This window comes from Pristis pectinata, chromosome 9 (assembly GCF_009764475.1).
Source record: "Pristis pectinata isolate sPriPec2 chromosome 9, sPriPec2.1.pri, whole genome shotgun sequence".
Taxonomy (NCBI): Eukaryota; Metazoa; Chordata; class Chondrichthyes; order Rhinopristiformes; family Pristidae; genus Pristis; species Pristis pectinata.
Window position 1 is genome coordinate 87,712,457 of NC_067413.1, and position 25,195 is coordinate 87,737,651.

General features: G+C 37.7%; 1 protein-coding gene across 2 annotated transcripts in view; it reads left to right on the top strand.

Moving 5' to 3' along the window:
- mib1 (MIB E3 ubiquitin protein ligase 1) overlaps positions 1-25,195 on the top strand; it is a 111,344-nt gene that overhangs the window by 77,509 nt on the left and 8,640 nt on the right. For both annotated transcript variants that reach the window (XM_052023327.1, XM_052023325.1), the window contains exons 13-18: positions 11,341-11,473; positions 14,443-14,529; positions 15,792-15,953; positions 20,402-20,583; positions 22,347-22,539; positions 23,283-23,361. In XM_052023327.1, the coding sequence (XP_051879287.1) occupies positions 11,341-11,473; positions 14,443-14,529; positions 15,792-15,953; positions 20,402-20,583; positions 22,347-22,539; positions 23,283-23,361 (836 nt within the window). The remainder of the gene's footprint in view (positions 1-11,340; positions 11,474-14,442; positions 14,530-15,791; positions 15,954-20,401; positions 20,584-22,346; positions 22,540-23,282; positions 23,362-25,195) is intronic.

Genomic DNA, 25,195 nt, shown 5'->3' on the forward strand with positions numbered 1-25,195 from the left:
ACTGTGCCGCCTGTGCCCCTTACACAGATCACCGTTTCTCTGCTCCACTTCTTTGTGTCCCAGCACAAGTTTTAAAATTGTCTGTTGAGGCCACAGCTTTCTGTGTTAAATGATTTATGATGGTGCTTCAAAGTTCAATCACAACTGCATCGACACATCTGCCAGTTAGACTTAACTGCCTGAAATGTCACATCATGATGTTTCGTATTTCCCAGTCATTTTCCCTACTCCTCTGGCAGGATTAGATTCCACAGAAATCAGTGATTTTTGAAGGATCTCATTTAATTTTTTATTAATTTATTTGAGGGATGTGGACCTTGCAGGCTGAGCCGGCATTTAATTGCCCATCCTTAATTGCTTATGAGAAGGTGTTGGTGAGCTGCTGCCTTGAACTTCTGCAGTCCTTGAGGTGTGGATATATCCACAATGCTGTTCAGCTGGGAGTTCCAGTATTTTAACCAGAAACAGTGAAGGAACAGCAATATATTTCCAAGTCAGGATGGTATGTGGCTTGGAGGGTAACATCTGGCTGGTGGTGTTCCATGTTTTTGCTGCCCTTGTCCTTCTAGCTGGTAGATATCGCAGGTTTGCAAGGTCCTATCTGTCTTGGTGAGTTGCTGCAGTGCATCCTGTAGATAGTACTAACTGCTACTACTGTGTGCCAGTGGTGGAGTGAGCAAATGGTTATGGATGGGTTGCCTATGAAGCAGGCTGCTATGTCATGTATGGTATCAGGCTTCTTGAATGTTGTTGAAGCTGCACACATCCAGATAAGTGGAGAGTATTCCATCACATTCCTGACTTGAGTCTTGTAGATGGTGGAAAGGCTTTGCAAAGTTAGGTGGTGAGTTCCTTGCTGCAGGATTGCCAGCTTCTGACCTGCCCTTATAGCCAGCACTGAATGTCAGGGGGTGTTAGCTGAAATTTTCTTGTTGGAGACGGTCATTGCCTGGCATTTCTATGGCATGAATGTTACTTGTCACCTATCAGCACAGGCTTGGATATTGACATTTGGATGTGGACTGCTTCATTATCTGAAGTCATGAATGGTGTTAAATATTATGCAATCATTAGCGAACATTCCTACTTCTCACCTTGTGATTGAAGGAAGGTCATTGATGAAGCAGCTGGGGATGGTTGGGCCTAAGACACTACCCTGAGGAACTCCCGCAGAGATGTCCATTGGCTGAAATGATTGACCTCCAACCACCACAATCATCTTCCTTTGTGCCAGGTATGATTCCAACCAGTGGAAGGGTTTCCCCTTGATTCCCATTGACCACAGTTTAACCAGGGCTCCTTGATGCCATAGTCAATCAAATGCTACCTTGATGTCAAGAGCAGTTACTCTCACTTCACCTCTGGAGTTCTGCTCCTTTGTTCATCTTTGGAGCAAGTCTGTAATGAGGTCAGGAGCTGAGTCACTTTGGCAGAACACAAACTGAGCTTCTGGGAGCAGGTTCTTGCTAACCAAATGCTGCTTGATAGCATTATTGTTTATCCCTTTCATCTCTTTGCTGATGATTGACAGTAGAATAATGGGGTGGTAATTGGCCGGGTTGGATTTGCCCTTCTTCTTGTGGACAGAACATATCTGGGCAATTTTCCGTATCGTCCGGTGGATGCCAGTGTTGTAGCTTTACTGGAAAAGCTTGGCTGAGGGTGTGGCAAGTCTGAAGCACCAGTACTATTGCCGGAATATTGTCAGGGCCCATAGCCTTTGCTGTATCTAATGTCTTTAGCTGTTTCTTGATGTCACATTGACTGATGACTGACGTCTGTCGTGCTGGAGATCACTTGAGGATGAGGTGGATCATCCACTTGGCACTTCCAGCTGAAGATCTTCCAAGTGCTTCAGCTTTCTCTTTTGCACAGATATGCAGGGCTCCCCCATCGCTGAAAATGGGGATATTTGTGGAGCTGCCTCGTGAGTTGTTTAATCGTTCAAATAAAAATTCTGTGTGTGTAAGCCTACAAGGAGTGTAAACTAGTTGGGTGGCGATGGCCAGTATTGGAACAAAGGAAACAAGGTTCAAGTTCGTTACTTTATTGTCATTCACCCATATGCTATAAAAACAGAAGAACGAAATGTCGTTTCTCCCAGATCCTCACAACAGAGGACATACATAAAATAGAGAACATATAATAAATGCAGACAAAAAAAGTTGTGCAAGTACAAATAGTGCAAAAACGGTATATACAGAATACAATTTAGTGTAGAGTTAGTGCAAAACCGAGTTGGATGAAGAAAATACAGAACTTAATTCTATAAGCATGTTCAGCAGCAGCCAAAGTTCTTATATGCCGTTGTGCAAACCAGGGCTTTTGACACGGCATTTGTCTGAAACTGCCTCCAGGGTATTCAGGAGCCTGACAGCCTGGGGGGAAAAGACTGTTGTACAGTCTAGTAGTTCTAGCCCGGATGCTCCGGTACCGCTTGCCAGACGGCAGTGGGACAAATAGGTCGTGGGAGGGATGAGAAAGGTCATCTATGATTCTGCAGACCTTGCGTGTGCATCGTGTGTTGTAGATATCCAGAGGAAGAGGTACTCCAATGATCTTTCCAGCTGTACTCACAATTCTCTGCAAAGACTTACGGTCAGAGATGTTACAGTTACCATACCAGGCAGAGATGCAGCTGGTCAGGACACTCTCAATGGTACCCCTGTAGAATGTGGTGAGGGTGGGGGAGGGCAGGGTTGCTCTCTTCAGCCGCTTTAAAAAGCGGAGATGCTGCAAGGTTGCGTGAGGAGCTGGAATTAGAGGAGCACAGAGATCTCGAGATGGTGACAGAAATATGGAATGGCAAACTCGTGGAAGAATTTGAACACAAGAATGTGAATTTTAAATTTCACTACCAGAAGCTATAAAGGCGAGCATACAGATTAGAAATAGGAGTAGACCACTCAGTCCCTCAGGCCTGCTCAACCATTTGTTAAACTCATCGGCTATACAAAGATAATTGGTAATTTGCTTCTGTTTAATTAAGTCCAGTTAATTCACAGTTTTTATGTATTCAGTACCCTATATCAGGATATGAATACAAATACACTGATATACCTTTCATGTTATTGAGGAAGTTCCAAAGGTATGGATACTAAATTTGAATACCATGTATTTTAGGTGGGTAGAGGATTTGCATTAATACTGATCCCTTTGTGTTTTGAGGACTTTCTGTGCTGCTTCGCACTCCATTAGTTACTCAAAGTTTCGGCACTGATTTAAAGAGAATTCCAATAACCAATTTGCCCAGAAGAAGAATTAAACAACGTTGAGAGAAGAAATATTTTATGTGTGATGATTATATTTTCATAAGAGCTTTGGAAGAACCCCCTTTGGTGCCATAGAAAATCTTTTGCATTCACCTGAATGGGTAGATGGAACTTTGGTTTAACATCTCGTAGAGTCATAGAAAATTATGACATTGAAATGGCCCTTTTGCCCACCAAGTCTGTGCTGAATGTCAACCACCCACCAGTGGAGCATTCCTCAGCACTGCACTGAATTGTCATCCTAGACTAAGTGCTCAAGCATGATTGTCACATTCCTGTCTGTTCAAAATATTCCAAGGATGTTATTGGCTCAAATATGTATGCTTAATTATAAGGAACATCGAACACATTTTATTACTCAAACATTTCTTGTATGGTAAAAACCAATGTGCTGCGCAAGATTTGATATTGCTATCCTAGTGGATCTGAATTTCAGCTTCAGCTTTTCACTGTATACAGTACATTGATGATGAATGTGGAAACAGAGTGGTTTCTGGAAGTTTGTGGATGAAGTCAAGATAGGAAGTGCAATACATTGTGCAGATGGGAAGAAGAAATTCCAAAGGAGTGGGCCCAGTCTGGGCAAAGTTGTGGTAGATGCATTTAGTTGTGGGTAAGCATGATGTCATCCATTCTGGATCTGAGTAAGAGAACTTGGAATATTTTCTGTGTGGTGAGAGATGAAATGTGACCAAGCAAAAGGATTTAGAATCCTTGCATTTAAATCTCTGAAGGCTTAATTGCAGGTACATAAACTTATTGTGAAAACTGCACAGCATCAAATGCTGCAGCATTTTCTTTGTCCTGCATTTTTTGTTTTCTAATGTTCACTGAGATAGCCAGTCATGTTTATGTACAATTTTATTGGTATCTTGGAGTCTTTGTCTGAATCACAGTAGCTGGAGCTGCTTTATGTAGTTTCAAAATTACCCTTTGTCCCTACAGAATAGTACCTAATGTATAACTGGCAGTTTACCATAAATATGCTTGGTTCATTTTTGCTTGTTATCATGTTCTTTGAAATGTATTCAGTATTTTGATAATTGTGTTGGTGACCTGTTCCTGGATGTGATTAAGGTATCTTTTTATTTCTATAACATTGAAATAACCTTCACTTGCATGAATTGGGCTCTGGTTATTGTACCCAGATCCCCAGCTGACTTGGTAGACAGCTGATTCCTATTTTAATGTGTGACAATGACTCCTGCACTTGTCCGTGACACTTGTGTGGCTCACATGGGATGTGTTGTATGTTCATGGTCTTTTCAGTATCAAATTATTTCCACCTGTTTTGAACATTTTTATAATTAACAAAGATATTTGTGTAATTGCTGTATTTCAATGCTCAAATGATTTGTGCTGCTTAAATATTTAAGGAAGAAAGCATCAGTGATCATTACAATGCTTAAAATATCCTTAAAATTTGTATTAAACCTATTAACCATATTTCCTGTAGAAGTTTTGAGTGCTGTCATTTTCTCAGGAATGTACTACAATTGTGCTTTTATATTTCTATATTTTTTAAAAATAGGTGATAAAATTGGCTCAAGAATCTTGATTCTATTTGTACTCAATCTCTCTATTCAAGCAAGGAACATTTAAATAAATTTGAACAAACTGGAAATGATCTTTGCTGGAAATGTGATCAAACTGGAAATGTTTTCTGTTTTTGGTGAATTTTAGGGTTTGGCGAAACCAGATGAATGCAAGATTAATGTAATCAACATGGGATAGAGCAGAAGTATCTTTTACTTCTCGTAAGTTGATAGAATTTGCTGATTGAAACACATCAGCTTTTAAGAATAGGTGAGGGTGAAGAATAGAATTGGTACATGGATTGATTACTGCTTATGTGGCAAACCAATGTAGACTAATTGGGCTGAGCAGCTCACTTCAATACATTAAATTTTTTGCAAAAATCTTCAAATATTAAATAGTACTGAATTTGCTGCATAATTTGAGCTTTCAGCTGACTTATGGACTATTCATTACCTTTTTTTTCAAAATAGTACTCCTGACCATGCATTTGATAGAGATGAGACCCATCTTGGTTTGTTTTTAATTGGTTTGCTTTGTGTGAAAGGAGCAAGAGAGATTTCATTCTTGCTACTATTAGCAATTGAAACTTCTCTTTAATTGGTTCTTAAGTTTAATACTTTCTTACATACTTTTAAAAATATTAAAAATGAACATGCAGAACAAGTCAGTACTGAATGTTATAAGACCGGATTGACTGTATTCTAAAATAATAAGCTCCAGGTAAGTTTATAAAATGTGAAAGTGATACCGAGACACTTCATAAAATGGATTTAGTGCAGCATTGTTGTTCTATCCCATGGAGTTAGAATATCTTCCTTTGGGAGTTCCATAATCACTTTATATGAATTCAGTTAGAATCAAATTCAGGTCATACCCTCACTTTTGAAACAACATAATCTTAAAGGGGCATTATAACTGCACCTTTTGAATGTAGTGCTATTGGTGAGATTTAAAAAGTGAAAGCCCAGTACAATGCTTAGAAAATTAAATTGCAAGGATAATAGATATTTGGATTGATCAGTCTTATTTGGCAGTGTTCCTAAACACATTCATATTGAAGAATATGACAAACATTTGCAAGTGCAATAGGAGGAGTTAATTCAGCATTTCATTCAATAGTGTTAAAAATTGGAGGTGATCTGAGAAAGATCCAATAGTTTACCTGAAAGCAGCAACACACTATTTCAGCTGATGCATGCAGCAGTTAAGAGTATGTTATTTAATCATGTGTTGTTGCTGGTATTCTAATACCATCTCTCTTTACATTCTTATTCTGTTTACAGTTACATTGGTGTGTCAGAATAATGCAATGTGATTTAGACAGTTTGTAGTAGTGTGCAAATTTTGTTTCAATTCATGATGATTATCTTTAGAGCAGCCATGTTTTGTTATGGTCTCTTCTTAGCTAGGCCAACCACCCTTAGAGGTAAAGGAAGGCTGGCCTTTTCAGTGATGACTACAGACCCTGTAATATGTTAATGGTTTGTGCAGTTTCAGGACTACAGTACATTTGCTGGATTGTTTGACTTGAATGGAAATGCTATGTTCTATTCTGCAGCAGCTTGGATATTTATATAATCTTTGCTGCAGTTTCAAAAATTTAAAGGTTCATTGCTGAAATATGCAGCATACCTCCAATATATTATGACGGCAATATGCAGTCATTGGAAGCAGTGCAGAAAAAGGCAGAAAAACTTTGCTTTCTTTAACTTATCTGAACTGTGAAAAGAGGTTAAAAAGTTTGATTGCTTACGTTGATGAAGTGAGCAAGTGTAGCCGAACGTGACGCGTTGCTGAAAGGAAAACTCAGAGATGTGGAGGCTGAGCTGGAGCACACTTTACTGTGACAAGCAAAACGTGCGCGCGCAAAAGTACCCGAGAGCCTCTCCGGCGGACGTGACGTAAGATTCCTGCCAGAAGGCCAGGCCCGCCCCACGGTTAGTCTACAACGCGCTTCCGCCCGTGGCTGCCAATGGTGGTTCGAGTCCCGTGAGTACGGGCTGCTACACAAGTACCATTTAGAAATATGATGGGAGTGTACAAAGTGAAATCTCCAGTAATATTTAAGGTTTGACTTCTGAAATTTGTGCCATTAGAAAGGTGCACAGATGTCACTTTTTATTCTTGCTATTTGGGTGTTACTTACAGGCTCTGTCTTCCGGTATCACCATCAAGAGTTTTGAAATTATAGCCAAAACAGTGATTGTGTTTTTCTCTAAATATTACTTAAGATCTGCCACACGATGCCATTGGTGAATTGGGTGGATAAGGTGTCAGTTGAGCGGAGTCTTTTGTTGTGATGCAGTCCACTGTGCTTATAGTAAGCACGTTCATTTGAACATGATTTTCCCACTTAGTATGGCAAAAAAATCACTCTTCAAAGAGACTGTGTTTGAAGTGTTTTGCTAAATCATTGCTTGGTTTGCAATATACTTTTCATTCTTTTAAACATTTTGTAAATGGTGTTATTCATATCATAACCAAAGTTTACGTGATTGAAAAGAGATGGCTTAAAATTAAATTATAAACAGAAAATGCTGTAAATACTCAGCAGGACAGACTGTCCACGGAATGAGAAACAGTTAATCATTTCAGGTCAGTGAACTTTAACCAGAGCCGATGAAAGATCACCAACCCAAAAGGGTAACTATTTTACTTCAGAGTTTGAGCATTCACAATGTTTTTCTATTTTGCGGCATAATTTTGCTTCTGGTGTAAGTAAAACCTACAACTGTTGCATAACTGCCTTGTTGTTCCCACAGTATCAATCGGTTTGATATTTTTAATAAATTGATCGACTTATAATTCATGAACATTTAAAATTATACAAGAAATGCAAGCCCAAGAGTAGTAAAGTCTGTAACTCAGACATTTTTGCATTTGCTACAGATTAATGAGGTGAAATTTACTTATGTTTGTTCTTGCATTCACTGAACCTCTGAGATGCCATTGAGTGAATACAGCTGTTTCCGGCAGGAATAAACACTGTGGCCCAGAGTTTCCACTGATTGCTGAACTGCCCAAGGTCACAGCTTACTTTCCCTCAAAGCACGTTTTGACTTGGAGCTGGTCTTCTGCCGGGAAGCTGGGTCCCAGCTGATCTGCAAGGCCCTGCACAAAATAGTGCAATGCCCCAGAATGAAATTGACATCCCATATACCCACCCCTCCCCCTCCCACGCCTCCGGAATATTTTAAGAGCTGGTGAGACAACACCCCCTCAGATTTATCAGTTGGCAAAGCTGTTAATAATTTTCCATAAAGCAAAGAACTTCAGATGCTGGAAATCTGAAATCAAACACAAAATGGTGGAGCTATTCAGCAGATCAGAATGCTGTCTGACCTGCTGAGTATCGATGCTATTTTTTAAATGACGGATATTCAGTGTTTGAATGTTCCTGACATTCACAAATGTTCTAAAGCACTCACACTCTTTCTTAAAAAAAAACTCTGCAGATCTTATACTATCTTTAAAAAAAATTTGAAGCACATGACAGCAGTGCAAAACAATTAATAACATTTAAATCAACTGAATTAAAATATGTGGGAAAAAATTGCCTCGTATCTGTTCCTTTGTTCACAACCTTTTTCCATTGAAACCAATGGACCTGCTGGACTTGTACCAGGTTAATCTGGCACAGGTTCAGTAGGCATTTTCCCAGCTAAAGGGTTGGGAAGTATGCCTAAATTTATGCTGCGCAACTGGGCTTCAGAGGGCAGTTGCCTGTTATTAACAATCAGCTGAGCTGAAGTTCAGGACTTTTGCCTGTGTTCAAGAGTCCTGAACTTCTGCCAAGTAGGTTAAAGCAAGCTTTAATAAGGGTACTTACCAGTTTCTAATCAAGATCTGGGCCAAGCATAAATGGTGAACTTAGAGTTGATATAAATGGTTAATGGGTACTATCTTTTGTACCAGAGTAACCAATGTGGATTGATTTTAAAACAAAGAAAAACAAATCTAGGCTATGGAAGACATTCTGTTACACCTCATATTAAGAGTATAAAGGAATAGCAGCCTGTGACATGTTGTAATACTATGGAATATGTGTGGCTGACTATGTTTACATTTTGAACATGGTCATCATGAAGGTGATGAATTTGGCAGATTCCAAGATCTTGAAGGGAGTTAGTTTGACACTCCTGCAAATAGCCATTAACTGGCACTTGTGAAAGCTCCAATATTATTCTCCACTTATCAGCCAAGTTTAGATGTTTTCTAGGTCTTGTTACATGCAAGCGTGGAATGAATGCTCCATTACTTGAGGAATTATTGGTAGTCTCTCTCACGCTCTATTATGTTGTTTCACATATATTCATGACTGATGAATTAACCAAGCATTATTGTAAATTGGAGGTAAATGTTATTCCGTAAATGTTATTCCTACTGAATTTTTAGTTGCTAAGTACAGTACAATATAAATAGCATTGTTAGATACAATTACTGAATAAATAAAATAATGTAACTTAAAACTGACAGTGAGGAGTCAGAAGTGTAATTTCTGTAGTGTAAGGCATTCTTTGATTCCTGTGACAAAGCTAGTTCTCAATAAATCTTGAAATGATACAATCTTAAATCTGTTTAGTGTTTCAAAACAAATTACATTTTGATTACCTTAAGGTAAAAGTAATAGTCCTATTTAATATAAATTTTAGGTGCAGTTTAGTCTTCTTTCATTGATTTAAAAGCGATTATTGTATAGTTAGGAAGCCCAAATTAAAGATTCTGTGTGGGCTGTGTTTAAGGCTAATTAAATAAGAAATGCTTGGAGAAAATCTCTTGAATTTTTACTTTTGCATTGTACTTCTGCCAAATTCCAATTTTTTTTTACACTTCCTGATCTTTGTAGGGTTAAGATCTATTGGTGCTGTTGGCCAAGTAACAATTACATATTTGTGAGCATGAGCAGTGAGTGGCAATGGGGCTGTTCCTTGGTGCAGGGTTTTTTTTACAGTCAAGCTTTATGCTGTTCTTAAACATCCAAAATTGATAGAAGTGTGCAGCATAGGTACCTTTGGTAATCATGTCTGCATTCACATTTTGCAATGTTTATTTAAATCCTAAACTGTTGCTCTATTTTCATAATTTTTATATTTTATGGCATTCTTGGTATTCTCAGCTTCATAGAGCACTACAGTGCAAAAACAGGCCCTTCGGCCCATCTAGTCCATGCCAGCCTAGTTTTGTGCCTAGTCCCATCTACCTGCACCCAGACCATAGCCCTCCATACCTCCCTCATTCACGTACCTATCCAAACTTCTCTTAAATGTCACAATTGAACCCGCATCCACCACTTCCGCCGGCAGCTCATTCCACACTCGCACCACCCTCTGAGTGAAGTAGTTCCCTGTCAGATTATCCTTAAATATTTCACCTTTCACCCTAAACCTGTGACCTCTAGTTCTAGTCTCACTCAACCTGAGGGGGAAAAGCCTGCATGCATTCACCCTATCTATACCCCTCATAATTTTGTATACTTCTATAAGACCTCCCCTCATTCTCCTGTGCTTCAGGGAATAAAGTCCCAACCTATTCAATCTATCCCTGTAACTCAGGTCCTCAAGTCCTGGTGGCAACTGTGTAAATTTTCTCTGCACTCTTTCAATCTTATATCTTTCCTGTAGGCAGGTGACCACAGCTGCACACACTATTCTAAATTTGGCCTCACCAACATCTTCTACAACTCCAACATAACATCCCAATTCCTGTACTCAGTGTCCTGATTTATGAAGGCCAGTGTGCCAAAAGCTCTCTTTACAACCCTATCTACCTGCGATGGAAACAGTATTGCTCTTCTCTCTTTGAAGCTATACATTCTCATCCCTCCCAACATCTTAGTGAATGTATGCTGTTAAGGTCCATTTTATAATGTAGTGCTTAAATTGCACGCAGCCCTCATTTGCCTTAACCAGACCTTATCATTAGCTTTTCATTCTTGCATAGTTCTCTTGAACAATTATAACAGCCTAAGTGATTTTTGTTTTTATTACCTTTAAAATCATGTTTGTTAATGCCAATTATAGATCCCCAGTTGTTCCCTTGGCTTAGATCAACTAATTCACTGTGTTAGAAACTATAATCTAGAAAATTCCTGATCCATGTGCTGTTCAGTAGATAGATTAACTGGTATTGTTTTATTATTGTCACTTGTACCGAGGTACAGTGGAAAAACTTGTCTTGCATACTGTTTGTACAGATCAATTCATTACACAGTGCAGATACATTGAGTTGGTACAGAGTGCATGGAGGTAGTACAGGTGAAAACAATAACAGAGTACAGAGTAAAGTGTCACAGCTACAAGGAAGTGCATTGCAGGTAGACAAGGTGCAAGGTCATAAGGTAAATTGTGAAATATCAAGTGAATGTAAACCAAGAATTAACATAATTTGGTATTTTTATGTGGGTTTCCTATGTTACTATCCTTTCCATGAATTGGAAAATACTGTGTGCTATATTTGAACTTTGACTTGGATGGAGTATTTGAGAAAAAGGACCAATGAAATTGACATTTGACATCTTTTGTTACTACAGTGCCATGCGTGTGTTACTTTCCAAACTTCCAAGGCCGTGGATTGTGGATGAGAAAAAAGATGATGGATATACTGCTTTACATTTAGCAGCACTGAACAATCATGTTGAAGTGGCAGAATTATTGGTGCATCAGGTATGACTTTGTGCTCAAAATGTTTACATTATGGAAATTGAAACAATTGGAGGCAAGATGTGTTAACTATAATTTCACCAGTGAAGTAATTCACTAAAATTAGCTTCATTTTTTAAAATTGTGGAAACAGATTAGGTAAGAGTACATTTAGGAACAGTGTGCATTGCAGTGTTTTACTAATAGTACAAGAATGATTGGGGGTGGGGGGAGGGGGTAGGGAGGCATTTAAAAATATGGTACCTAGAGAGTTCAGTAGAAAAGAGTACTTTTGCAACTGCTGAGTTAGAGTCTGGAAAGTTGGATTGTGGGTGCTCTTCCAATGTGCACAGTGAGAGTGAATTAATTTAGAACTGATGCGGCAAGGCTTATGTAAAACATATGCTTAGATTGTTTGCTGGAAATGTTGTTCTGCAATAGACTCTTGACATTCAGAACTGCTTACTGTACTGATATTGCAGTGATTTCTTTTTTTCATCCACAAGTTCTTGGAGTTCTCCCTTTTTAACAATGGTGTATTCAGTTGTTGCAGACTTGGTGCATTTTTCCTCCATCGAAAGCCAAGTTATTCAAGATGTAGCAGGTGCAGACCTAATTGGTATTGAAAAAGTCTCTCTCAATTATCCGCCCCATATTTACCAGGAGGCTGTGATGTTGGGGAGTTGGAGATGGACAGATTGAGGTGTTGAACAAATGGTAGTTGGTTAGTAGTATTTACAGATTTTCTTGACATATTTAGATAGTTTTCTGCCAGACTTAAAAGACAGCCAGATACAAATTTTGGAATGTATTACTGGGCTGCAACCAGCCTGATTGAGAGGCTGGCTGTTGGGTAGATAGGAGTGCAACACAAAGCAATAACTATAAAGAAAGGTGGTAGGGTGGGATAGTGGTTGCATATGCAGTGATATTGTGGATCAAGAGATGAGGTCAGAGTGCAATTGGGGGGGCGATGGAGAGAATATCATATTGCACTATTGAGAAGAACAGAGGTTGGGGAGGGTATTTGTTCTTTGGATCACGGGATGCATGGATGATTACTGGGGAAGTTGTAGCTCTATGATCTGAGAGGAAGATTTCCATTCTCTCAGCCCACAAGCATTGCTGGAAAGGTACTTGCCTGTTCCATCCAACAATTTGAGCCACTCTTCAGCTGACAAGTTGAAGGGGGAACGAGCAGGGATATTGTCTTCGGCATTAATAGAGTAAAGATGCAGTCAGGGGCATTGAGTCTTAAATATTTAAATAAGGAGACAAATCCCTAAGAGCCAGTTCACTTCCCAATCCCTATTCTCATCACAACTGGAAGTAGGTTGGATCTGGGTTTGACATTTTTTTAAATATAATTTTTTATCCTACCCAACCATACCCATTACTTTTCAATCACAATTACTTCCTGCAACACACATCCTCTCTCGTTGCCCTAGTCTTCCATTGCATCGCTTTCCAGCTAGGATTCATTGATCCAACAGCAAAATACTGCTGATGATTAAAATTTGAAATAAAAACAGTAAATTCTGGAAATAATCAGCAGGTCATGCAGCCTCTGCTGAGAGAGAAACAGAGTTGGCAGTTAAATTCAGTGGCCTTTCATTAAAAACACTTGTTCTTGAGATTCATTGATGCCTAGTGTCAGCAGCCATGGCAACAGCAAGGAGGCACTGACCCTTAATGGCTATTATTGAGCATGTGGCTCTTGATAAAAGCAAAATTGAGAGTATATTGGAGTGTCACCTGATGAATGCAGCTACCAGGATATCACGTAGAATCTGCGTAATTTGTGGAGATGGTGGCATGCTAGTCACACATTTAAAAGCTTAATTCCTTGCCTGCTCATGCTGCTAGTAAGTAGCATAAGAACAGTGAATACTAACGTGAACTTGTTGCAATCTGGCAACCCCTGAAAATAGCAATGTTTTATTGTTGACTATTGGTAACTCCTAAAGGGTACCTTGATATGCTAGTCATGGATATAGTGATTTTGATAGGTTAATGAAATATGCTACCACATAGATGTACTGATTAATAAACCGCTTGGCTGAAGGCCACCTATCTAATGATGTGTACCTTTTTCTAATTGTGCTTGAATTATTTAAATCTCTGATTGCTCTGAAAGTGCATGAGAAGCATATGGTATTCCACAGTTCATAAAATGATATGGAAAGAGGCATAGATAGGGTAGATAGTCAAAATCTTTTTCCCATAGTTGGAGTATTAAAAATATGGGAGCTTGGGTTTAAGAAGAGAGGAAGGGTTTTGAAGGGGATTTGAGGGGAAAGTTTTAAACAGTGGTTGATATCTGGAACTTGCTGCTGGAATCAGATAAAGTTACTATTAAGAGTCATTAAGACACTTAAATAGACATTACATAGAAGGATATGGTCCTAATACAGGTACATTGTGGTTAGTGTAGATGGGCAAAAAGGTTGACATTGAACATAGTGGGCTGAAGCGCCCATTTCTGTACTATACAGTTCTGACTATTTCCAGAATTAAAGTAATGTTTGATTAATAATTACAACTACATTAGAAAGCAAGAATGATCACAATTATACATTTGTAATACTTAGATGTACCTTAATTTTTATGAGAACTAAGAATACAGGCCATCCCCAGGTTAAGAGCTCCCAACTTGGGGACAACCCTACATATCAGTGAGCTCCCATAATATTACATTCAAAAGTTTGACTTGAGTGCATCCATTTGTTTCTACCAAGAGCAGAACTTGTTTCTTCTCCACTTTTAGTAATTCTTTCTCATCCATCTTATGTGCTTTCAATGTCATTCATTACAATAGTGAAGGTATGGTTACCATATCGAGTGATCTTTGAGTATTTTCCGACGTGGACAAAATCGACATGGACATCTGTAAAAATGGAACCCATTTGTTACCTGGGGACAGCACGTATTGTGTAATTGGGAAAATTGCTATATCACTTAAATCACAAAGTTCCATGGATTCTCTTTTTCAGGGCAGTGCTAATCTGGATATTCAGAATGTAAACCAACAAACTGCATTACATTTAGCTGTTGAGCGCCAGCACACGCAAATTGTTCGGGTAAAGTACAATCTATGAATTCTAAGAGATGGCATTTATCTATTTGTGGAAATTGATTGTTGAAAAAATGGACTCTAAAATGCTCTCTTTGTACAAGTCTGCATTGAAGTACTTGTATTGCATCGATGCTTGGTATTCCTGTACTCAGCAGTTATGGTGATACAGAATTGACCTCAAAAATCTTGCGGGACTGCTATTGTTTATATGACTGCTTAGATTTCGCTTTGACAAGCAGAATTACAGCCAGACCTGCAGTTACAGTTTTGAGTTGCACTAATTCATGCTTTGTATAAAGTGTCAATGTTTCAACTCGTGTAGATTAAACTCCGCTTCAAGATTAAGCGGTTCATTGATACCTGTTTAATACTCTGGAGGTATTCCCAGGAACTAATGGAACTTCTACCCTCCCTGCTGCATGTAGCTGTGCTGGAAACCTGGTGCAAACTTCTGCCCTCTGCTGGTATTCCTGTAGTAATAATAGCCCTATGAATTGGTGTGGAGAGGTTGCCTGAGAGGCCAGGTGTTGGTGCAGCCACTCAGAGCTGAGATGTGAGGCTTGGGGCTGCTTCCTGGCCAGCACAATGAATGATAGCATTGCTGGAAACTGGCAGCCTTTGTTCCTTAGTGGACAGACAGCCCAGATCCTGTGGTCTTTCTCATCACCTCCTATTGGAGGTGATGGAAGCTACTGTCTTCCCTTCTGTTCCTCTGCACAGTTCTTCCCAGTTAGGAGATTTCTCTATAATAAGCTCAACAGCATCAATCACAGTTGTGAATAAAAGTTTTAATAAAGCTATTCATTCCATTATTTTGAGTCTAATTATCATCTTCTAATGACATAAGGTTATCAAATTTTTAAACCAAGTCCCTATCTCCCATTTTCCATGGACTTAATGCCTAAAGTTACTCAGCTTCCACTTGAGTAGTATTTTACTGTATTTTCCATTTATCTTGGTGTTCCATTGTATATGTATTTATCGGAATATTTCACTCTTTTTGTGTCATACATCTGTAACCATTTTGTAATTAACCTAAGAATTTGACTGAAATCTAGAATTGAAAATATCAACCAAGTTATTTTTTTACTATTAGGAGTAATACTCATCCAATTTAGTGTTTAGTAAATAAAAAGTTAAAGACATTAGCCTTTTAAGAGGAGACACAAGAAATTCAGCCTGACCTGCTGAGTTCCTCCAGCACTTTTTGTGTATTGCAGCCTTTTAAGAGGATGTTATAACTGTGAATTCGAATTCATTTTTAAGCTGTTGGTTCGTGCTGGTGCAAAATTGGACATCCAGGATAAGGATGGTGATACCCCTCTTCACGAAGCCCTGCGCCATCATACTTTGTGTCAGCTCCGTCAACTGCAGGATATGCAGGATGTGGGGAAAGTAGATAGTGGTTGGGAGCCCTCTAAAAACACAGTAAGTATAATCTATTGACATGTGTTCCATGCTCAATACTTATTTTATGTATTGATTGAGGAGAATGAGTGAGAAACAGCTGGTAATATACAGTGCAGATATTTAGGGCAAGTTGCATAGACAATGGTACGTGTATTCCCTGGAGTTTAGAAAGTTGAGTTGTAATCTGATTGAAATAAATTATTTAATGGATTAAAATAGGTAGATTTCCTGTGTAGAATTCAGAAGACGAGAGCATCATCTTACAATGGGACCATGGCAGTTAAAGAGTGAAATTAGAAAGGCATCTTCAAAAAGACTGGGTAATCAGGAACCCCTTTCACGAAAAGCCTTTGGATATTGACATCAATAGGTTCTCATTAGGGATTGGTGTTAAGGATTAGGAAATGAAAAGAGACAAATGAAACTGAGAATTGGCTGTGATCTTATGAAATAGTAACCAGGCTCAAGGAGCTGCAAACACACCCCTTTCTCCTGTGTTCGCATTGGTCCATTTGGAATTTTTGGTCTTGACCTCTTTTGGAAAGACATTTTTAACATATCTCAACTGTATTGAATATTGATTTACAACCTCACCCTATCACTGCAATTTTTGGACTACCAACGACAGAGTCTCACCATTTATCTGCTTCCGCTTACCGTGTGATTGCCTTTGTCACATTAATGGCCAAACGATCCATTTTGCTTAAATGGAAGGATCCAATACCCCCTACTACTTTTCAATGGTTTTCTCAAACTATATCATGTCTAAACTTGGAAAAAATTAGGAGTGGTACTGTTGATCCTTCGCTTAAATTTGAAGACATCTGGAGTCCATTTGTTCAATACTTTCATATGATATAGATCCCTTTTCAATAACTTTTCAATTTAAAGGGACGGAGTTGTGGACATAATATTGTTCTGTTTTTATTGAGAAATTTCAGTCCAGTTTTTTTTATCTCTTTTTTTTGAAATTTTCTTTATAGTTTAGTTTGTTATATTATTTACAATTTTTTTTAATTGATTTGGGGATTTTTTTTATATATACAATAAATCTTTTTCTTTTTTATATTCATCTACTAAGAGATCGTGAGATCTAAAGATTTTTTATATTTTATTATTTTTTATGATTATCTATGTCATTGCTCTCTTGATCTCTGTATTATGTGTACAATCATTGAGGTTATATATTAATCTGTATTAATTTGGAAACTAATAAAAAGATTGAAAACAAACATTTGGAGTTAGCTCAATTGTTTAATTAATTGAAAAGACTGAAGAATAACGTCTTGTTAATTTAGATAAATCAAACAATTGGTTTATTTTATTAAGATTTGGATGTTGGGAAGGTAAATTTTATTAACCCTTCTGTGATTGGGTGGACTTGTAAAACACATTGGATGTGATGCATTGGTGTCTCTTATCAACTCCATTCTGTAAAAGAAATATTGAAATATATGAAGTCCATTGGAGTACTTTTTTTTAATGAGTTGAATTTTCTCAAAATTAATTTGCCTTTTTAAAGTGCAATCTAGCCTTTATACATGCCTGCTAAGAACATTATGCCTTATTTGCTCATTTCATCTTTTAATATGAATTCTTGGAATTTATCCACATGGAAGAAGAAAAATGAAGTAGCATAAAATTTTTGGATTTATTCTTTTCTCTCTAGAAGTAATGCACAATCAGGCGTGCAAGTAACAGGACGACAATAATATTTTTTGTGTGGATTATGAAAGGCTTTGTAATTGAGTGCCATAAAATCCTGTGTTGAAAATATGAAAGGGAAGCCATCCACCTGACTACATATTCTCTATTTGCCTTGCGTCTTTAAACATTATTCCTGTCATTTTTTTGGGAAATTAATTTGTCAAAATCAAGGGTGTTGTACCCTAATATAGGGAAACTTGACTTCTACTTGCATCTATACTTGAAGGTTAGAGTATTTTAATTCAGTTTGTTCCGATTATGAAATCGGTTTGACCATCTGGAAAAACGTAGTGCTGTTACTGATGCCCTCCAAAGGGAGCATGCATTCTAAACAGTTGACAAAAGAACATTTAAAGATATTACCATAGAACAATACAGGCTCTTTGGCCCACCATGTTGTGCCGACCTTTAAACCACGTCTAATACTATCTAACCCCTTCCTCCCACATATCCCCCTATTTTAAATTCCTCCATTTGCTTATCTAACAATCTCTTGAACTTGACCAACGTACCTGCCTCCACTACTACCCCAGGCAGCACATTCCATGCACCAACCACTCTCTGAGTGAAAAACCTCCCTCTGATATCTCCATTGAACTTCCCACCCATTACTTTAAAGCCATGCCCTCTTGTATTGAGCATTGGTGCCCTGGGAAAGAGGCACTGGCTGTCTATCTATTCCTCTTTTAATATTTTTTATACCTCTATCATGTCCATGTTACCATTGACTTAAATATAGCAAATTCTTGAGACATGTTTATCATGGGTAATTTTGATTCCATAAACCAGTTTTTTTTAAATGCAACTGCAAATAATTCTTTAGAATTTGAACAAGTTTAGCAACTACAGTCAATCAGTACTCAAATCAAAGGTACAATATAAAGACTGTTTAAATTTTGTTAATGCCTCTATTATTTAAGTTTTCTAACATTGTTAATTTTTATGTGCATTATTATTATTATTATAAATTTGGTTCAACTTGAGGTTATGTGAGTGCGTGGGTTTCCTGCAGGTGCTCCAGTTTTCTCCCACATCCCAAAAATGTGCATGTTGGTGGTTGGCCATCCTAATTTTCCCCTAGTTTGTAGGTGAGTAATAGAAACCTTAGGGTGCTGATGGGAATGAAGGTGAATAAAATGGGTTAGGATAGGCTTAACAATTGTTAACAAATGCTCGATTGTTGTTGGAGACTCATTGGACTGTAGAGCCTGTTTCAATGCTGCATTACTCTGTGTCAAATCTCAGTTGTGCTGGTGATTCCATTGTGATTGATCCAGACTTACTATTACTGGGGAAGAGGGGTCAGGTCAATTGCTGAGAAAACACAGCTGGTGCATCTTTATTCTGGCATGAGTCCAAAAGGAAAGGAGATTTAGAGAGTCTCCTGAGTTAAATGTAAAAAATTATTAAAAGTTTCAATCAAAACATTTCACACATTTAGTATGCATGTTTAGAGGCTACATCACAAACAGAAGCATTATTTAAATTCGGTTGCTGAGATGCAAACATTCAAAGAAAAACATTTAATATTGACTGGATTGAAGGCTATTGGTATTCCTGAAAAGGCTTTTGTCTTAGTTGTTTGTTTTGATTACTTACATTCAAGTACTTACTTTAATGGCACCTTCAAAGAAACAATATCTCAATGTTTGGTTTTGCACACATAGCAATTGAAAATGAGAGAGCTTGCATTACTTTGCATGACAATTGTAGGTACTTCATCTAGATAAATTAGATCAGCAGTTACATTAATAAAAATGGGTTGAAATAAGCGCTCAACAACAATTTACATTTGGTTTACAGCTTTAACAGAAATATATTTTAAGGTATTTCACAGGAGTGTAATTAAACAAGAATTAACACCATGTTTAACAAAAAATTGAGAGGATAAAGAATAAGATAGTGAATTGGAAAGTTTTATGGAGGTTCTGGGCCTCTGCAAATGAAGGTATTTGGGCTGTACAAGTGGCAAGGGCTAGAATAATAATTTTCTTGTGGATGCCTAGAAGGCAATGTGAGGGGGACAGGTGAGACCATGAATAGATATAAAAACTATTTTAAATTTGAGGTATTCTAGACTACTAGACGATGTAGGTGAGCAGCTACAAGGATAATGGATTAGAGGAAGTTCGTACAAATTTAGATACTGATGGGGAAGATATGAATAGCCGAATTTTTACATGAATTTTAAATTGCCTAAGTAATGAGCACAAGCTTATTTTGTTTTCAATCAACAACTTTTTTGACATTATACAGCCCCAGCTGACAAACTTTTCTTTTTTTTAATCCCTTTTCCTGCATAGCAGTTATCTCTGGTTTTGATGCCACAAGCAGTCTCGACCAATGTTTTTGGATTCATCAGTGTTAGAGATCCAAGCAATTTAACTAAATTGGAGGAAGGGGTTGAGAAGGACAGTTTCAGAGAAGAGAAGGAGCTTAGGAAAGATTTATATGTGGGGAAAGTTATCTCAGTTTTGGAGAGGAAAAATAGAAAATGTGTGGGGAAGGCATTAGTGGGTGTTGTAGTTTCTTTAAACAATTTTTATTAAAAACTCAATAAAGAGACTTTACATTTGAAAACTGCAAATGGCATGAAATAAGTCTTTCTGTATAATTTGGAAAACAGAAAAGCTGTGCTGAAAAAAATTCTTAAAATAATCCTGCAAGTAATAATTCTTGTTCTGCAGTGCTTCTTGTATATATAAAAATATTTAATCATGGTGGCACGTTTTCCTAAAATTTATAATTCTTCCTTTCAGTTGCTTATGGGCCTCGGGACACAAGGAGCAGATAAAAAGAGTGCTGCTTCTATTGCTTGCTTTCTAGCTGCAAATGGAGCCGATCTTGCTATTCGGAATAAAAAGGGACAGTCACCACTTGATCTTTGCCCAGATCCAAACCTCTGTAAGGTCTTGGCCAAATGTCATAAAGAGAAAGTCAGGTTTGTGTGTCAGTATGGTGTGTACTAATTTCAAATATTTAAAAACTTTTTTAATATAATTGATTAGCATTAGCCTTTGATATTTTTTTTATTACGTTTAATATGTTCAGAGACCCAACAAGTCATTGAAAATACCAATAGGAGATTCAGTAATAAAGATCATTGTATCAATAAATAGTACAAATTGTTATCCCCAACAGTAATAAAACTTTACATGATGCTTTTTGTAGAATTTTCCTTGTATCGCATATAAAGCACTGAAAGGCATCTCCTGAGAGCAAAAATTGATGTACTGCTCAACTCCACCACACAGATTACTGGAGAAAAATTGTTGCAAGTCACAGCATTGTCCTGATGTTTCTCAGACCTTTTTGGGGGGGAGGGTGGGAGGATGAGTAAAGAAAGAATACACCATTTTAGAATTTGCATTTTTGTTCTCTTAAATATTTACAGTAGACAAAGGGTAGCAAATTGTCATATTGTACCAGGTCACACTAACCAAAGTCTCTCTTTTTCTACCTCCCTGAAACCCATAACATCTTCACGGCCATCAGCCTGGTATCACTGGCCCCTTACACCAGACTTACCAGATGTGGAGAACTCCCCTTCCGCGTTCTGAAGTCTAGTGGCGAGACCCGGACAGTGTGTCCCTGCTGCATCACAAGGCACAGTGCAGAGTGCCTTTCTCAAAACCATCCTGGCAAGGCAAAGCTGGTGACACACCTTTGTCTTTGGTCAAAACCAAGTGCTTTTAATAATTTGTACTTATCTGTTAAGATTCAGAGATATTTAAATATTAAAATTTAAGAATCATTTAAAATCCAAGGTGAAGTTAATTAATAACAACATTTCAAAATAATTATATTGCTTTGTTTTTTTTTACTTTACTCTCTCTTCGCTGCATAAATCTGTGACCAGCCAACTCCATTGAAATTTTGGATCCTGTACCTGGTGTGATCTGGTGGAGAGTCCAGGTCAACACAATCCGACCCACTATGGCAATGTACTTCCCCTGCTCCACAATAACTAGGAGAACAAAATTGCATATTCCAAAACAATGTAGTTTTTACCAATTTCCCTAAAAAAAAAAGGTTGAGACATTGCAAAGAATCACAAAAAAAGGTGTAAAATGGGGGTTTTCCATCGAGATTGTGTCCTTCTATCGTAGGATCCAGGAACAGCTGACCTGACTGATATGGCTGCCTGAATCGGTCAAGTTTCTAAATTTCAAGGAGGTATTCAGCTACACTAAATGTGATTTGACCCGAGGACTTAAAACACCAGTAATTTGTGAAGCAACAGCACAGAATGCAGATAGCTTTTCAAATGCTTTAAATTCCTGGTATTAGACTAAACCACATTTGATGTATGGCCTAAGACACCAAGGAATGGAAACACTGATTTTATATGTACCCAATACTTCCTGAAGGACTCTTAATTTGATGTTGAGCTGTCCATTCCACAAAGGTCCCATATCCGTGCTGATTTAGTTAATCATAGCAGATGCTAGTTTCCTTTGGTGTCTTTCAATTATGGAAGGGAAAAGTAGCCAGAATTTCCACTGTCCAATTCTATCTTGTCTAGAAAGGTATCTGAGGGTAAATACGATCTTTGAGCCATACCTCCCTAAGGGCACCTTCTGGTGATGGAAGAAAGCTTTTACAGATTGCTTAAACACACCCATCATTTATTTTTGTTTGATATGACTTGAATTATAGGTGACATAATTATAGGAACATTAATTATTTTATCCTTCATTTCAGTGGACAGGTGGGATCACGTAGTCCTTCTATGATTAACAATGATACAGAGACTTTGGAAGAGTGCATGGTTTGTTCAGATATGAAACGTGACACTTTGTTTGGACCTTGTGGACACATTGCTACTTGTTCCCTTTGCTCACCACGTGTTAAAAAATGCCTCATCTGTAAAGACCAAGTTCAGTCTCGAACAAAGGTAATAGAACCTCCTTGTAAATTTGTATTTTTCTGTCTAATTCAGTTAATTTGACTCCTGAGGACGGTGTCCTTTCTCTCCACTCCCTTTTCTATCAGTTCTCTCTAGTCTACTGTCAAGGGTCTAAGATTATAAAATTCCAGCAGAGCTGCTCTGATTTCAGGCTCATTCACAGGAAGGGTCAGAGTGTGTGTGGTTATTGTACAAGTTCAGGTTTAAGTTTATTATCGTGGGGATACATGCCTGTTATAAATGCCATGAAATTCAGCTTTTTGCAGCAGCAGCACAGTACATGACAAACATAAATTATATAAACTTAAATTAACATACAACAGAATGGATTGATATCTCTCTATTTTTTCATAAATACTTACTCATTTTTGCATTCTTCTTCCCTTCCTCTTCCCCCAGTTTGGCCCACAGGTTTTTTTCTTGATGTGAAACATAGAAATTTGGTAATGTTGAGCATGCAAGTTCGGGCTTTAACTTACTGTATTTTTATATGGTCTACTTGTTGACTAATTATATTTTTTTTCTTTTCATGAAATACTTGATAAAATTATTACATTAGTGAAGAATTGCCATATTATGCCTCCTCTTAACAAATATTATTGATGCAAACATCAAAATTGTAAAAAAAAATTCAGGTTGTACATTGTGAAAGCTTGATCATTTAGAGTGAGGGAACTGCTTGCTAGGTTTTAATTTCCAGACTGTCATGAAGCTAATTCATTTACCCACAGATTGAGGAATGTGTGGTATGTTCTGATAAGAAAGCAGCAGTGCTTTTCCAGCCTTGTGGTCACATGTGCGCCTGTGAAAGTGAGTATGATGAGTTTAATTTGCAATTCTGTGAATTTACATTTTCTCTATTTACATATTTTTGGATGTGGAAGCCAATGCTTGTTTTTCTGCCTTTTCTCTGAAGTTTTGATTTGTCTGTTACCTACTTCTGATGTGATGACTACTATAGAGCCTAACTTGCGTGCAAATGTTCATGCAGATAATTCAATGGAAATGACCGAACACTGTAGTAACAAATATTCCATGAGCCCATTGGGAATTATCCCTTATGAGGAAATTCAAAGAAAATGACTTCTTTTGGATAATATAAAAATGAGTTTATAAAAGGGAAATTAGTTTTTATTGCAATACATTTGATAACTAATCGCCATTGTATGTAAAGACAAAAATTTTTTTCTGACATGTTGCTTTTAGTTTTAGTACCATCTCTTAAACCTAAAGTACACTCCAAATACAGCAACAAACCATGATCCTTGTCCTAACCCTGATCTAAGTACAATTCATTTAAGTACTTGTAGATTAACAATCCAAAATAGACAAATAGTAATGAAACTAATTCCTGTTAATGAATCAGTGCATCCCATGCTCCTTCATAAATTAAAATTAATGCATATGCCTTAAATGAGTGTCATCCTTTGAACTCCTAAGAGTTGATTCTTGAGCCAGAGGAATGTCCCAGCTCAAACTCCAAATACCCTAACACCGAACTTCTCACTAAAATACCCCTAAAATTCTTATCATAATGCTAAGCATGACAAATGTTTCCTTAATATATGTACGTCCAAATGTTGGGAAGCTGAATACTGAACCTGAATTCTCCAGCATGACATGGATAAGCTCAAGTGCAGTTGGACTGAGGACAATGAAGGGTTTGGGCCAAATCAAAGTGGTAGTTGCCAGTAAAACCAAGAACTTTGGGTGTTGAGAATGGCATACCTGAGGGACAATTGACCTGCTGTCCACAAAACTTGCACCCTAAATATTCTGAATCTTAACCTGGATCCAGGCACTAACCTGAAACCTTTCATAAATATATTAAAACATATGTCCAGTACTAATCCTGACCATTACCACCCAGTACCTGCCTTGGTCCCTAATTTGGAAACTCTTGTTCTATTATTCCTCCAATCCTACATTTGACCTTAAACTTGGTCTGGCCCACAACCAAGCCTACTGTCATGAGGTCAGCGAGGTAGGAACTAATCAAAAGTGTGAACGAAATAGAAATTGCAGGCTCCAGTGCAAGAAAGGAAGGTACCATTCTTCCCAAACAATCTAAATGTAACTCGATTTTTTTTTACACTTGCATCTTTTTGAAGTTGTGGTTATAGATACTCAAATTGCTCAAGAGTATCACTCAATCCATTGTGACTTGAATGAAGCAATGAAAATTTTCTGGTGTTTATTTTTTTAATGTATATTTTCATTATAAGTTTCTGTGTCCAAAACTATGATGAAAATTGGCTTCTGGTTCTTGTGTCCTTCTATCAAACTGGAAAGGTGCTTGAAGTATCAGTCTGAAAGACTCTCAATGCAGGTATTTGGACACTCCTGCTGCAGTCATCTGGGGATTGACTACATAAATGTTTCGCTATGTAATTTCACTTTCCTGTCATTGGTGGTATGTCATAGGCACAGACTGAATTTGGACCTTAGGAAGATCAGCACTGAGACAGGGTTTTCTGTTCTAAATCCTATCATGTGAGATGGGGTTTTGGGGGTGGGGAGAGGCATATCCAAATAAGGCCCACACATGAAGTCGCTGAAAAGCTTTGATAACTGGCTAACACCCCGGCTTAGGTTGTCAGAACTATGCTGCAAGTTTCACAACCTAGCATTGACAAGAACACAA